General features: G+C 35.0%; 1 protein-coding gene across 1 annotated transcript in view; it reads right to left on the bottom strand.

The window, feature by feature from the left end:
• The window catches only part of PROM1 (prominin 1), a 395265-nt gene that overhangs the window by 48973 nt on the left and 331564 nt on the right, over positions 1-14728 (bottom strand). Inside the window, exon 16 of the mRNA XM_053704117.1 lies at positions 13564-13635. Within this exon, the coding sequence (XP_053560092.1) occupies positions 13564-13635 (72 nt within the window). The remainder of the gene's footprint in view (positions 1-13563; positions 13636-14728) is intronic.

The following is a 14728-nucleotide window of genomic DNA, read 5'->3' as shown; positions in this document are numbered from 1 at the left end:
AACAGTTTTTCACCACTAGAGGGTGTTAGTTCATGTTTTTCATATAGATAACACTGTGCTCATGCACGTGAAGTCATCTGGGAGCAGGCACTGATTGGCTAAACTGCAAGTCTGTCAAAAAGAACTGAAACAAAGGGGCAGTTTGCAGAAGCTTAGATACAAGATAATCACAGAGGTTAAAAGTATATTAATATAACTGTGTTGGTTATGCAAAACTGGGGAATGAATAATAAAGGGATTATCTATCTTTTAAAACAATACAAATTTGGGTGTAGACTGTCCCTTTAAGCTAGAAATTATTTTATTATCAATCATTATTATGGCTCAGTAATTCCAATCAAATAGGTCCATTCAGAATTTTTATTGGTTAAAATGCCTACCCAATCATGACTGATTTAAAATCTATATATAAAGGAGAAACAGTTTGTAAAGTTTGATGAGAATAGACCTGTTGCTGGATTTTTAAAATTACTATTTTAAAGGGACATTAATATAAAAAATAAACAAATGGATTAGATAGAACAAAAAATGTAAACAATTTCCCAGTTTACTTCACCATCAATTTTGCTTAGTTCTAATGGTATCCTTTGTTAAACAGTAATGCTTTGTAAGCTCAGGAATCTTTAGCCATTTTGCAGCAATTTTTGCAACAATGCTTTGTGTAATGTCATACATAGTTACAAACACTGCTTCCATATAATGCTACAGAGACTATGGCAGCACAGTTTGCAAATATGTATAACATTGCTATAAACATTGCTGCAAACATTGCTGCCAGGTGGCTAAGAACACATGCACACACCTAAATGCACCTATGATTACTCTTCAACAAAGGATACCAAGGGAACTAAGCAACATTAGTAAGAGATGTAAATTAGAAAGTTGTTTAAAATTGTATGTTTTATCTTAATCATAAACATTAAATGTTTATTTTACTTTCCCTTTAACTCAGGGGGGGTTACAGAGAGGGAAGGAGATTGCATGGGGGGATGTCCAAAGGGGAAGTCACATAGGTGGGTGTTTGCAATTGGAGGTCACATATAGGATACGCTATTATAGTTAATAATTAATTCTTGCAGGATACTCAGAGCAGCCATTATAGGTAATTGGTGGGTAGCTCATGGTTAATTAGCCTGGGGGAACGGCACAGCATGGTTAGAGTATTTTGGTGGTGGTGGAGGTTGCTATTATGGTATTTAGCAGTGAGGGGTCATGGTTATATGCGATGAGGAGAAGGTGAGAGGTTATGTTCATTAAGGTTTGAGTGAGATGGGGTATTGGACAGCGGATGCCAGAAATAAAGTGCCGTGAGAATGTCATGGTTATGTATTTGCCACATCCAGACTAACTTTTGAACAGAACATCCTATTTGTACAACAAAAAGAAGCTAAACTGTGTAATACGGGTTGTAAATAATCTTTATATCTAATGCGATCTAAACTATAGTAATCTCATGTTTATTTGAATTGAAAAATGTCTTTAAATTTGGTTAATCAATAATTAAGCAGTTATCTTATGTATAAATTTAGACAGTAGTTAACTTTACTTGAGTGTAATCTAAATCTGATGCCTATGTTAGCCCTACCTAGCTAATGCTTACCCGATGAGACAGTAGTTAACTTTACATGAGTGTAATCTAAATCTGATGCCTATGTTAGCGTTACCTAGCTAATGCTTACCCGATGAGACAGAAATAACCACACCCCTTTTACCTATATACAGATAACCTCACCTCCTCCTACCTCATTCCTATGTTCTTTCATTCTGTGCTCACCCTCATATGAAGATGTACTGTTTGGTATTCATCGTATCTGGTAAGCATTAGCTAAGGTAGGGCCAAGATAATTACAATTTAAATAAGCAAATTCTATATCTTGGCCTAATACCTAGACAATGTTTACCAGGATTCTTGTTCCTTGCTCTTTCATCCTTTGATGGACAATCTAGGAATGAGGGATGAGGGATGAGAAGGTCATCTTCCTATAGGTAAAATGAGTGTGGTTATTTTTGTCCATGCCCCCTTCTGTGTGGGGATCTCATCTAGTAAACATTAGCTAAGTATTAGGCCAAGATATAGAATTTTATGCTGAAGATTATTTAAATTTAATTTAACACTACCATGCTAACTCCACTAGAAGTAAGGTTTTTGCGCTGGTATTACAAGTTGAAAGTAAAACATTTTCGCTCGCACGCTAACCCTGCGCAAAATGACGAATATTGCAAGTGCATTAATGTATTACCCCATTGAAGATAAAGCAAGAAAATGGAAAAAAACAAACACCCTACTCACGCACAAACTATTGCATATTCTCAAGTGTGTTAACCCGAAATGAAAATATTAATATTTCACATTCCAATATTCTTCACATATAAGACTGTTCTATTTTTTCATAAATACATATTTCTACATATATCGTTGGTTATGGTTGCCACCTCGGCCATGTTTTCCTGGACATTTATGAGTTACACAGGTTGCAGGGTGTGCAGAGACAAACCTGCATTGTGCTGCTGGACAGCACAAAAATAGTAACCCTGGACAGCACTATTCATGTTCTTCCCTGCACACCCTGCAGCATGTGTAGCTCATAAGTGTCCAGGAAAACATGGCCGAGGTGGCAACCCTACTGATGGTATTTTGGTACAATATCTATCTATCTATCTGATTATATATAGTTATATAAAATATATATAGATATATATAGGAATATCTATTTATAAATACCTAGAACTTATTCTGCTATGTTCAGAATATTTGAATATTTAAAGGTATGACCAACCACACAAAAACCTTTAAGATCTTTAACACTTTCATGTAGCGATGCTAGCTAACATTCAATATACTGCCATCTATTGTTCATAAAAAAACATTACACATTTAAAAAGAGTGCATATGTATATATTTTGGAATGCATTTGTCTTAAAGTTTTTATACTTTTTTTAATCATAATTAATATATGGATAAACAACAAGGAAACTTACATGTTAAAGAATAGAATCTATATACCTAGAGGAAGACTGAAAAATCCAATTCCCTATTTAATCCTTTGGTGTGCATGGTATCCAGTTTATGGATCCAAAATGCCTCTCTCTGTTTTAGAAGACGTTCTCTACTTCCTCTTTCTCTAGGTATCTGATCTATAATTTGCCATTTTTTTTTTTAATTTTTATTTTATTGGAAAAAAGTTAAAAAATACATTAGCCAATTACAGTGCAAGACACAAAAGGACTATTTTTGTGAATTTATAGTTTCAGCATCTTTGTACTCATATTTGTGTTACTAACCAAGAAGAAAGAAAAAGAAGTCTGGAAGTACTTAGCTGAACACAAAAAGGTCGTAAAGTTTAGCTTTTACCGAATCAACAAACAAACAAAATGACACAAAAAGGGAGGCTATAAGCCTCTTGAACAATGTTAGTTCTCATCTCCTGAGTCTATTGAGGAAGAATTTGATTTATTTTTGTCTGTAAATTATTCCCCATAAAAAAGATACATTTTCCCCATACTTTATTGTAATCCTTAACCGCTTTTGCTTTATAGTATTTAGTATCATAAGCCGCCAATATATAGAACTAATCAAGGGTATTTCTTTATCCAATTTTTAAAGATAAGTGTTCTAGTTAGAACAATTCCCCATTGAATAAGTGTATATCCTGTTCCCCAATTTGTTGCCTTAATTAAAAAATAGAATATTTTCTACTTCGTTTCTCACCTTTTCCCTCAGAATTGTTGCAAATAGGAACAATTTTATACATGCATATAACAAATGAAGTATATTAGGATCTGCCTCACTGCATTTTTTGTGCTCTCCTGGGCATAATATAGTTAAAGTTAAGAAGCCTAAAATGAGATTCTCTGATTTTGGCGACTCTAGTTACAGCCTTAATAATGGCAAAGTTTTTTTGTATTTTAGATTCATTACTAAAATATTGGGCGAACCTATCCCATCTGCTGTTATTTTCTTTAGTTATTTTCTCCTCTGTTGAAGATTGTAAAATGCTATAAATAAATGATACTGGACCTTTCCTGATCTTAGGGCAATCTAATATTGGATATTTTTTACCTAAATTTGGTATATTTTTAACCATCTGGAGTAAATAGTGCTTTGCCTGCATATAATAAAACCCTTCTTTTGAGGGGACTTTATGTATCCTTTGAAAATCTCTACAAGTCTGCCAAAAAGTGAGCGGTAGACCCTCTCCTGTCAAGACTGGTACCGCATATTAAAGTCAGTAGTTAAGAAGAGTTTTACACTACAATGCCGTAGCATAAAACTCTTAGCTAAAGTGCTAAAAAGTACACTAACACCCATAAACTACCTATTAACCCATAAACTGAGGCCCTCCCGCATCGCAAACACTAAAAAAAATTTTTTAACCCCTAATCTGCCGAACCGGACATCGCCGCCACTATAATAAATATATTAACCCCTAAACTGCCGCACTCCCGCCTCGCAAACATTAGTTAAATATTATTAACCCCTAATCTTCCGTCCCTAACATCGCCGACACCTACATACATTTATTAACCCCTAATCTGCCGCCCCCAACATCGCCGCCACTATACTAAAGTTATTAACCCCTAAATCTAAGTCTAACCCTAACCCCCCCTAACTTAAATATAATTAAAAGAAATCTAATTAAAAATTCCTATCATTAACTAAATTATTCCTATTTAAAACTAAATACCTATAAAATAAACCCTAAGCTAGCTACAATATAACTAATAGTTACATTGTAGCTAGCTTAGGGTTTATTTGTATTTTACAGGCAAGTTTGTATTTATTTTAACTAGGTACAATAGTTATTAAATAGTTATTAACTATTTAATAACTACCTTGCTAAAATAAATACAAATTGACCTGTAAAATAAAACCTAACCTAAGTTACACTAACACCTAACACTACACTATAATTAAATTAACTCCCTAAATTAAATACAATTAAATAAAATTAGCTAAAGTACAAAAAAAAACTAAATTACAGAAAATAATAAACAAATTACAAGATTTTTAAACTAATTACACCTAATCTAATCCCACTAACAAAATAAAAAAGCCCCCCCAAAATAAAAAAAGCCCTACCCTACACTAAATTACAAATAGCCCTTAAAAGGGCCTTTTGCGGGGCATTGCCCTAAAGTAATCAGCTCTTTTACCTGGGAAAAAAACTTACAAATCCCCCCCCAACATTAAAACCCACACAACCAACCCTACTCTAAAACCCACCCAATACCCCCTTTAAAAAACCTACCACTAACCCCTTGAAGATCACCTTACCGGGAGAAGTCTTCATCCAACCGGGCCGAAGTCCTCAACGAAGCCGGGAGAAGTCTTCATCTAAGCGAAGTGGTCCTCCAGACGGGCAGAAGTCTTCATCCAGATGGCATTTTCTATCTTCATCCATCCGGCGTGGAGCGGGTCCATCTTCAAGACTTCCGACGTGGAGCATCCTCTTCATCCGACGGCTAACACTGAATGAAGGTTATTTTAAATGACATCATCCAAGATGGTGTCCCTTCAATTCCGATTGGCAGATAGAATTCTATCAGCCAATCGGAATTAAGGTAGAAAAAATCCTATTGGCTGATGCAATCAGCCAATAGGATTGAAGTTCAATCCTATTGGCTGATCCAATCAGCCAATAGGATTGAGCTGGCATTCTATTGGCTGTTCCAATCAGCCAATAGAATGCCAGCTCAATCCTATTGGCTGATTGCAACCTTCACTCAGTGTTAGCCGTCAGATGAAGAGTATGCTCCGCGTCGGATGTCTTGAAGATGGATGAAGATAGAAGATGCCGTCTGGATGAAGACTTCTGCCCGTCTGGAGGACTTCGCCCGGCTTGGATGAAGACTTCTTCCGGCTTCGTTGAGGACTTCGGCCTGGTTGGATGAAGACTTCTCCCGGTAAGGTGAACTTCAAGGGGTTAGCGTTAGGTTTTTTTAAGGGGGGATTGGGTGGGTTTTAGAGTAGGGTTGGTTGTGTGGGTGGTGGGTTTTAATGTTGGGGGGGATTTGTATTTTTTTTTACAGGTTAAAGAGCTGATTACTTTGGGGCAATGCCCCACAAAAGGGCTATTTGTAATTTAGTGTAGGGTAGGGATTTTTTTTATTTGGGGGGGGGGGGGTTATTTTGTTAGGGGGATTAGATTAGGTGTAATTAGTTTAAAAATCTTGTAATTTGTTTATTATTTTCTGTAATTTAATGTTTGTTTTTTTTGTACTTTAGTTAATTTTATGTAATTGTATTTAATAGCATTTAATTGTATTTAATTTAGGGAATTAATTTAATTATAGTGTAGTGTTAGGTGTAATTGTAATTTAGGTTAGGTTTTATTTTACAGGTACTTTTGTATTTATTTTAGCTAGGTAATTATTAAATAGTTAATAACTATTTACTAACTAGTCCACCTAGTTAAAATAAATACAAACTTGCCTGTAAAATAAAAATAAAACCTAAGATAGCTACAATGTAACTATTAGTTACATTGTAGCTAGCTTAGGGTTTATTTTATAGGTATTTAGTTTTAAATAGGAATTTTCTTTAGATTTATTTAAATTATATTTAACTTGGGGGTGTTAGGGTTAGACTTAGGTTTAGGGGTTAATAAATTTAGAATAGTGGCGGCGACGTTGGGGGCGGCAGATTAGGGGTTAATAAATATAATGTAGGTGGCAGCGATGTTGGTGGCAGCAGATTAGAGGTTCATAAGTATAATGTAGGTGCGGTGGTGTCCGGAGCGGCAGATTAGGGGTTAATAGTTATAATGTAGGTGGCGGCGATGTCGAGGGCGGCAGATTAGGGGTTAATAAGTGTAAGATTAGGGGTGTTTAGACTCGGGGTTCATGTTAGGGTGTTAGGTGTAAACATAAATTTTATTTCCCCATAGGAATCAATGGGGCTGAGTTACTGAGTTTTACGCTGCTTTTTTGCAGGTGTTAGACTTTTTTCAGCCGGCTCTCCCCGTTGATTCCTATGGGGAAATCGTGCACAAGCACGCACAACCAGCTCACCGCTAACGTAAGCAGCACTGGTATTGGAGTGTGGTAATGAGCAAAATTTTGCTGAACGCTCACTTCTGGTTTGGTTTGTAAAAACCCATAATACCAGCGCTGTCTGTAAGTGAGCGGTGAGCATAAACTGTTCGTTAGCACCGCACAGCCTCTAACGCAAAACTCGTAATCTAGGCGTTTGTTTCTATAAAGGTATATGTCTGGTCTAAAATTGTTTTTTTTAGCTATAGAATCTTAGATTTAGAATAGTTTATTTTGTAACCCGAAACTTTCCCATATTCTTCTAGTACTTTTATAACTGTAGTAACTTATGTTTCTGGTGAAGTTATGCCCAATAGAAGATCATCTGCGAAGAGTGAGATCTGTAAACTCTCCTTACCTATATTGGTCCCTATCAAGAGCTCTCTAAGTTTGATAGCCAGAGGCTCCAAAATTAGATCAAAAAGAAGGGGCAACATGGGGCACACTTGTCTAGTTCCTCTACCTAAGGAAAAGGAAGGCGACATATAATTGTTGATTAAAATTGTAGCACTAGATTCCAAATAAATGTTAGAGATTAGATCCACAAAATTCCCTCGCAGACCAAAACTCAGTAAAGTTTCAGACATGAAGTTCCATTCAACTCTGTCGAAGACCTTCTCTGCATCCAGAGATAGAAGGAAGGTCTCAGGCAGAGCCAAAAAATCTCCTCCCCAATCTTCCCGTATTGAAAATTTACTTGTAATATTTTCCTGATGTTCAGTTCTGCAGGTCTCCCCATCATAAATCCTGCCTTGTCTAAATAAAGGAGCGTTGGCAGGATTGATTTTAATCCATCCGCCAGAATTTTCATGAAAATGTTTTAATCAAGATTCAGGAGTAATATTGGTCTATATGAGGATACTTGTGAAGGATCTTTATCTTCCTTCTTCAGCAATATAATATTGGCTGCCTTAAATTGAGATGGAACTTTTTTTATTATAAGAGTAAAACTGCTCATATAGTTCTTTAAGATCATAGATAATTTCTTCTTTCAATAGCCAATAGAATTTCAATGATAGACCATCCGGTCCAAGAGCTTTTTCCTTTCTCATATTTTTCATAGTTTTAATAATTTCTTGTTTTGATATAGGTGCATTTAAAGCCTTGATGTCTTCTACTAAGATCTTATGGAGTTTTATCTTTTCCAGAAACCTATGTATATTCTCGATTTTAGGGTTCTGTGAGGTATATAGGTCTGAAAAATAACTTTGAAAGAGTGATATTATGTCCTCTATTTTATTTGTAATTTTTGCTCCATCATTTATTGTCGTTATGAGAGTTTTATTTTTAACTTTGTTAAAAATGTTCGCTAAATATTTCCCCACCTTATTCCCGAATCTCTCAAATTGCATTGAATATTTAGCTATAGATTTTCCTTCTAGGCTTAGTAGATAGAGATCTTTCTTTTTTTTTTTTGTAATAGTTATATCTATTTTCTTTCAATGGTTGTTTTTTAAGGCGCGTATATGCTGCAGCAAGATTAACTGCTAATTTTGTGTTTTCAATATTCTCTTCCTTCCTTAGTTTTATTAAATAAGATGTAACTTCCGCTTTCAATGTTGCTTTAGCTGCCTCCCAATAAATTATCTTGTTATCTTTATACTCCCTGTTATTGAGACTATACTCATTCCATTTTTGTTTCAGAGTCGATTTAACCAAATAATTAGGAAAATAAAAGGCAACATAATTAGATTAACTTAGCTCGCTTAGAGTTAGGGTAATTGGAGAGTGAGCCGAGAGAACAAATTCCAAAATGTTTGTTTCTATAACTCTTGTCATTAAAGAATCTGATATTAGAAATAAGTCTAATCTAGAGAGGGTCTTGTGGGTTTTTGTGGTTTTAAATGAACAAGTATATTCTAAACTATTCGGATTTAAGAGTTTCCATGCATCAACTAATTTATAATTATCTGAAAAAACTGAGAATATCTTATTTTCATATTTTTACTGGGAGTTCCGTTTCCAATGTTTCTTTTTTCCTTGGAGTTTTTCCTATTCAAAACTGAATTTGGTGTTACATTATAATCCCCCATGATTATCAATTTACCATCCGGAAATGTATCTAAGATTCTATATATTTTCCTCCAAAACTTTCTATCAGATTTATTGGGCACATATAAGTTTCCTATTATATAATCCTTACCCTCAAGAGTGATGTGTATAAAAATATATCTCCCTTCCTTGTCTATTTTATGTTTTGATTCATACTTCAGATTTTGATTTAACAGAATTGCTACCCCTCTTGCTGCTTTAAAATATGATGAGCTTATAACCTCCCCAATCCACCTTGCCTTAATTTTTGAATGTTCTCAGAAAGATGTGTTTCCTGTAAACTTATGTCAACTTTTTTCTTACTCAAGTAATTTAAAATGGCCTTGTGTTTTAACGGGGAGTGAATTCCCCCCCACATGAAAAGAATTTAACCATTACTTAATTTAAGGGGCGATCTAGACCCATCCATCTGAGAGGAGGGAGACAAGAGAGGAGAGAGAAGAAGAAAGAGAAAGGAAAAGAGAGAAAGATAGAGAAAAAACAAAGAACACACAATACATTACTACATAAATTAGTTACACCAAGTTTTTTTTTAGAGTAATTCATCTGTATATCTAATTTCAGATGTATAAATCTGACTTACCACTCTAAGAGGGAACCCCCCCAAAAAAAAACATTTAAAATATTGACGTTACTTATTCAATCAGCAATACACAGTGACCGACTTTTGTATTATATGTTTAACATAAATACTGTGGAATATTGCTGTTATATCATGTTCTCTTGACAGTAACACTTTGTCATATAACAAACCACTAGCTATGTCTAATGTATCAATAAAGAAATTCTTTATACTGATTTTACATATCACGTTATATCTTACAATAAAGTAAACCAGTATCGTTGCTAAATATGACATAGCTCCCAAGGCACTATGTTTAAAACCCCTCATGGCATCCCCAGAGCTTTACCAAGTATTTTAATGTGCCCTTCTCTTATGTTCTATATTACTGTAAAAAACAAAACAAAACAAAAACCACTAAAAATATTTTAATATACATAGTCTAACTATGGTACTGCCTTGTATTCTGAGCAGATACCTTCTATTGTAGTGCTATGAAGTGTATAAATTCCCTAAATCCTTATCTTAAACAATTACCTTCTAGTGACCTTGCTAAAAATTATGTGTCATTATATACAGATAAACATACTGTGTATTCTAATAGAGTCTAGTAACATGCCTATTATCTAACTTTGAATAGATCCAGATGTCCTATTGGCAATTTACATTGTAATTAACACATATCTTTACTGCCCTATAAAAGCAGCAATCTTTTATGCTAGAACCATAATATACCCAAACCTATAGATTAACCCAGTGTCTTCTGGTGACTTAATAGATAATAAAGACTTTTCCTAGAGCATTGGCTTAGACCTTTACCTTTTAGTAATCTAGCTGGCATATTGTGTTTTAGACAAGAACCTTCTATTAAGATGCCATATAATATACATATTCCCCAAAACAATAACTTAAACTTTAATTGTCTAGTGACCTTACTGTGAATTATGTAACTTTGTGTACAACTTAACAAGCCATAAATTCCGTTATTCTAATACTATCTCGTGACATTTCTATTATCAACTAAAATTAGTTTGGGATGTCCTAATGACACTTTACATTAAGATTAACCCGCATCTTTACTACCCATTGTAGGCATCCACCTCTTAGTAAAAGGGCACAAGTTTAGCCAAACCTATATACTGACCCAGTGTCTTCTATTGGCTTCACAAAATAGTAAAGGAGCTTCATAGAATTCTGTCTTGAACATATGCCTTCTGATGCCCTAGTAGCATCTTTAGATCTTGATATACATTTTATCATATCAGCAAAACCATTGTGAAGTAAACAAAACAAAAAAAGAGTGAGAAGCCATTTTAAATGATATTATCTTTGTCTAAAAAAAAAAAATGTGCTTCTTCAGGAGTGTCAAAAACAAAAAAAGTAATTGCCAACTCTAATCCTGAGTTTAGCTGGATACAGTAAAGAATATTTTCCCCCTCTTTTACAAGTTTTGAGCAAATACTTGAGAACAGTCTCCTTTTAGTTGCAGTCTCATAGGAAAAGTCCTGGAACAACAGTAATCTTCCTTCCTTGTAGGTTAGTTGTTGCACTCTACAAAAGGCTCTAATTATCTCCATTTTAGCTTGGTAGTTCAGGTATTCAATGATGACAGGACTTGATTTATTTGATCTCTGATCAGATCCATCTAGAACTCTTCCTGTTCTGTGTGCTCTTTCCACAGTAAATTTCAATAATGAGGGTAGAATTTCCTCAGCAAACTGTATAAAACTTTCTGTTTTAACTTCTTCCGAGAGACCTATTATTCTGAGGTTGTTTCGTCTGCTTCTGTCCTCCAGTTCTTCTATTTTGGCAGTTAGCTTGGCATTTTGTTTCAAAATCAGTTCAAGCTTAGGGTCTAAAATATTTTGTTTGTCTTCACAATCCGATACCCTTTGTCCTGACTCAGAAATCCTGCTTTCTTGTTTTTTTTCTCCACCATTATAGATGAGAGCTTTGCATTAATCTCCTCTATTTTGGGAAATATAAGGGCTGATACCTAGGCAGCTATGATATTAGCCTCATTTACTTTTTCCGCAATATCCTCAATTAGAGAATCCCCAGAAATATTTAGATTTTTAGGGTTTTTTCTTTCTCCCAGGTTGCTCTTAGGAGACTTTTTCTGTGATTTTAAATATTTGTCCATCCGGACAGTTCTGATATTAAAGGAGGGGGAAGCCTCTAATCTGTGTAAACCACCTTGGTTAGTGTCCTACTCAGTGTAACATTCAAATAGAGTATAGACACGAACAAGGAAAAGAAAAAGCAAGCTCAAAACCTTGGTTGTACGTTGAAACAGATGACTTTGAACAGGATTTCAACCTTTCCTGGCCTACAGGGCCTTTGTTGCTTTCTGCTGTGTACTTTGCATAAGTCCCTGGGGTCCAACCCCCCCCTGTTTTTCTTGTTCCTTTTTTCTCTAAAGCAACTTCAGTTATGATAGGTTCGTGTGCAAAGTAAGTGTCCCAGCAATAATAATATGAGGGGTACAGGGTTCAGATAAAGCTTAAAACCATTCACTTTGGCATTTCGCCTTATAAATCCAATTCTGCCCAGTTCTAGGCATATTACCATAACACCCTTTTATACATATTCCTATGCCAGAGTGTAATAAATTAGGCAAAAAGAAGCACAGAAAATAGAGTCATTTATAGATGTAAGAAGGTTCAACACACCTTTGTCCTGTTTCATGCCACTAGTACCTCTGTATCCTCCTGCTGAGCCGTAATACCTGTTTAGTCTGTAGCAGTTCGCCTGTCCTGCTGGGGGGCCAAGACTCATCAGCTGTGACGATGAGTTGAAAAACACAAAAAGACATTTTGTTCTGGCTTTTGTGCGGCTGGCACTCTATTTGCTTAGGGCCTACGCCGACTTGCGTGCCATGGTGATAAAGGGACATCCAATCCGCCCCTGTGGTTTGTCACCTCTGACTATCTACCAACTCCGCAGTCTAGTTGAAAATGGCAGCTACGGTGCCAGATAAAGCTGCCTTTAGCCTAGCGTGGTTCCGACATCCAAGATCCAGCCGCCACACGCTGCACGTGACACAGATGTCACCACTCGGCACCCCCCCATCCAAACACATAAATACGCTTTTACATGTTTTCATCTTCTTGACTTCAAAAGGCTCTAATGCTCTTATAGATATATGTCTATATGTGCATACATATGTATTTAAGTGTTTATACGTGTATATATGTCTGTAAACAAATATATACACATATAAATACATATGTACACATACAAATATAAATACATACATATACATATTTAGACATGTATATGTATGTATCCATCTCAATGTTAATGTCCTTTGCCTGCCTTTTTTTTTCCTTTTCTTACACCTGAGACCTCATGTCTGAGCCCTGATAACTTTTTTGGGCAATATTTGTTATTAATAATTTGTATTAGAGAGAGTTATTATAAGTGTAACTGTACTTTGTAATGTATTTTTATGTGTTTGGTGCAGCTTTTTTGTTTTGCGAAATAGTTAACCAGAGCTCCGAGGATGCAGTAATCATTCTTGCATAAATTGCGATTGGCTCAAGCGTTCACGTTTACTTTTAACTTGTAATACGAATGCTACACTGTAAGTGCTCCACTCGTAATCTGGCTATTAATGGGCACATCACCCAGCAGATTTTACAGACCAACCATGTAAAATTTAAGCTAATATAAAGCTATAATTAGATAATATTTTTTTATTTTTTGTGCACAAATTATCATTTTATGTTAATTATGCAATTACTTTGTACTTTGGATAAGCAAGTAACATTTAAAAGTAACAGAAAATGTTCTAATACTGTAAAGTTTTACACTGCCCCCACACGACTACTTCATCATTCTACCCGGCTGGCAAAATTATTTCTCAAAATCACTGCAAACTTTTCATCAAAACATATATGAGTAGTATAACTTACCAACATGTCTGCATTTTCTTCGAGTTCATTAGCAAATGCCAGAAGATCCACTTTTGTGCTACTTTTGCTTACCTAAAATATATATAAACACATATAAAGCTATTAGATATTTACAGTATATTCTAAGATCATCTTTTTTGTAGTTATTAGCAAACTTTGTTCTATCATTATTATTAGGTAAAAATCTGAGATTAGTTTCTTTTTCAAGCTTTTGTAAAGTAACCATACTTACAATAATATACTGACACTTTTTCAACCAGTTTATAGATTAAGGATTGGTAGAAGACTTTGTGCATGGGCTTAAACTGTAGTAGAGATTCCTTTAACATGTCGGTCACTTTATGTGTTTTTGCCTTTGTCTACCAATTTTTTTTCTACCTGCATGACTTTACACCTTGATATTGTCATAGAATTGAGTGTCCTAAGGTTGTCAGTCTGTTTGAGGGTGGCAGCTGGGCAAGTCATTCCTTTTCATGGATTTTGTCAATCAGTCAACCTTTTTGTTCTAGCCAAAGCTTAAATAATTTATTTCCAGGATGATAATAATATTTATATTCCTTTAGAAACATTATCTTACATTCATAATAAAGCAACACTCTGCTACCTAATGCAGGGCTGTTAAAATGTTAAATGATCTACAAGTAAAAGGAGGGCTACTAAATGGTAACATGGTATGCCACATATAATGTTCAAGGACAGATCTGATGACTCTAATATGTAAAGCTTAGAGGAGAGAAGGGAAAGAGTTGATGATAACCTTCAAGTATATTAAGAGATTTAATAAATCTGAGCTGAAAGCATTTTCACATGAACAAGGGGTCGTGATCTCACTTCAGAATATAGATAAATCAGGAGTAATTTATGGAAGGTGTTGTTAATTCATGATACAAATTAAGTGGTAAGGACAAATACACAAATACTCTAAGAGAGTTCAAGAATGCTTGTCATATACATAATGCAATCCTAAAAACTAGTTAAAGGGTCATTATGGAGAAAAAAAAGTCATGCTCTCATTTTTAGCGGAATCTGCAGCAGATCTAATCAGTAACTCTAGTCATATGACCAAACTGTGCAACCAATTACCTGCAGATTCAGAGTGATACTTTACCCATGTGTTAAACCTATGTGTTTATCCCTTGGATGCTCAATTCTCATCAATAAATGT

Source organism: Bombina bombina, chromosome 2 (genome assembly GCF_027579735.1).
Source record: "Bombina bombina isolate aBomBom1 chromosome 2, aBomBom1.pri, whole genome shotgun sequence".
NCBI lineage: Eukaryota > Metazoa > Chordata > Amphibia > Anura > Bombinatoridae > Bombina > Bombina bombina.
This window is presented reverse-complemented; position numbering and strand designations above follow the sequence as displayed.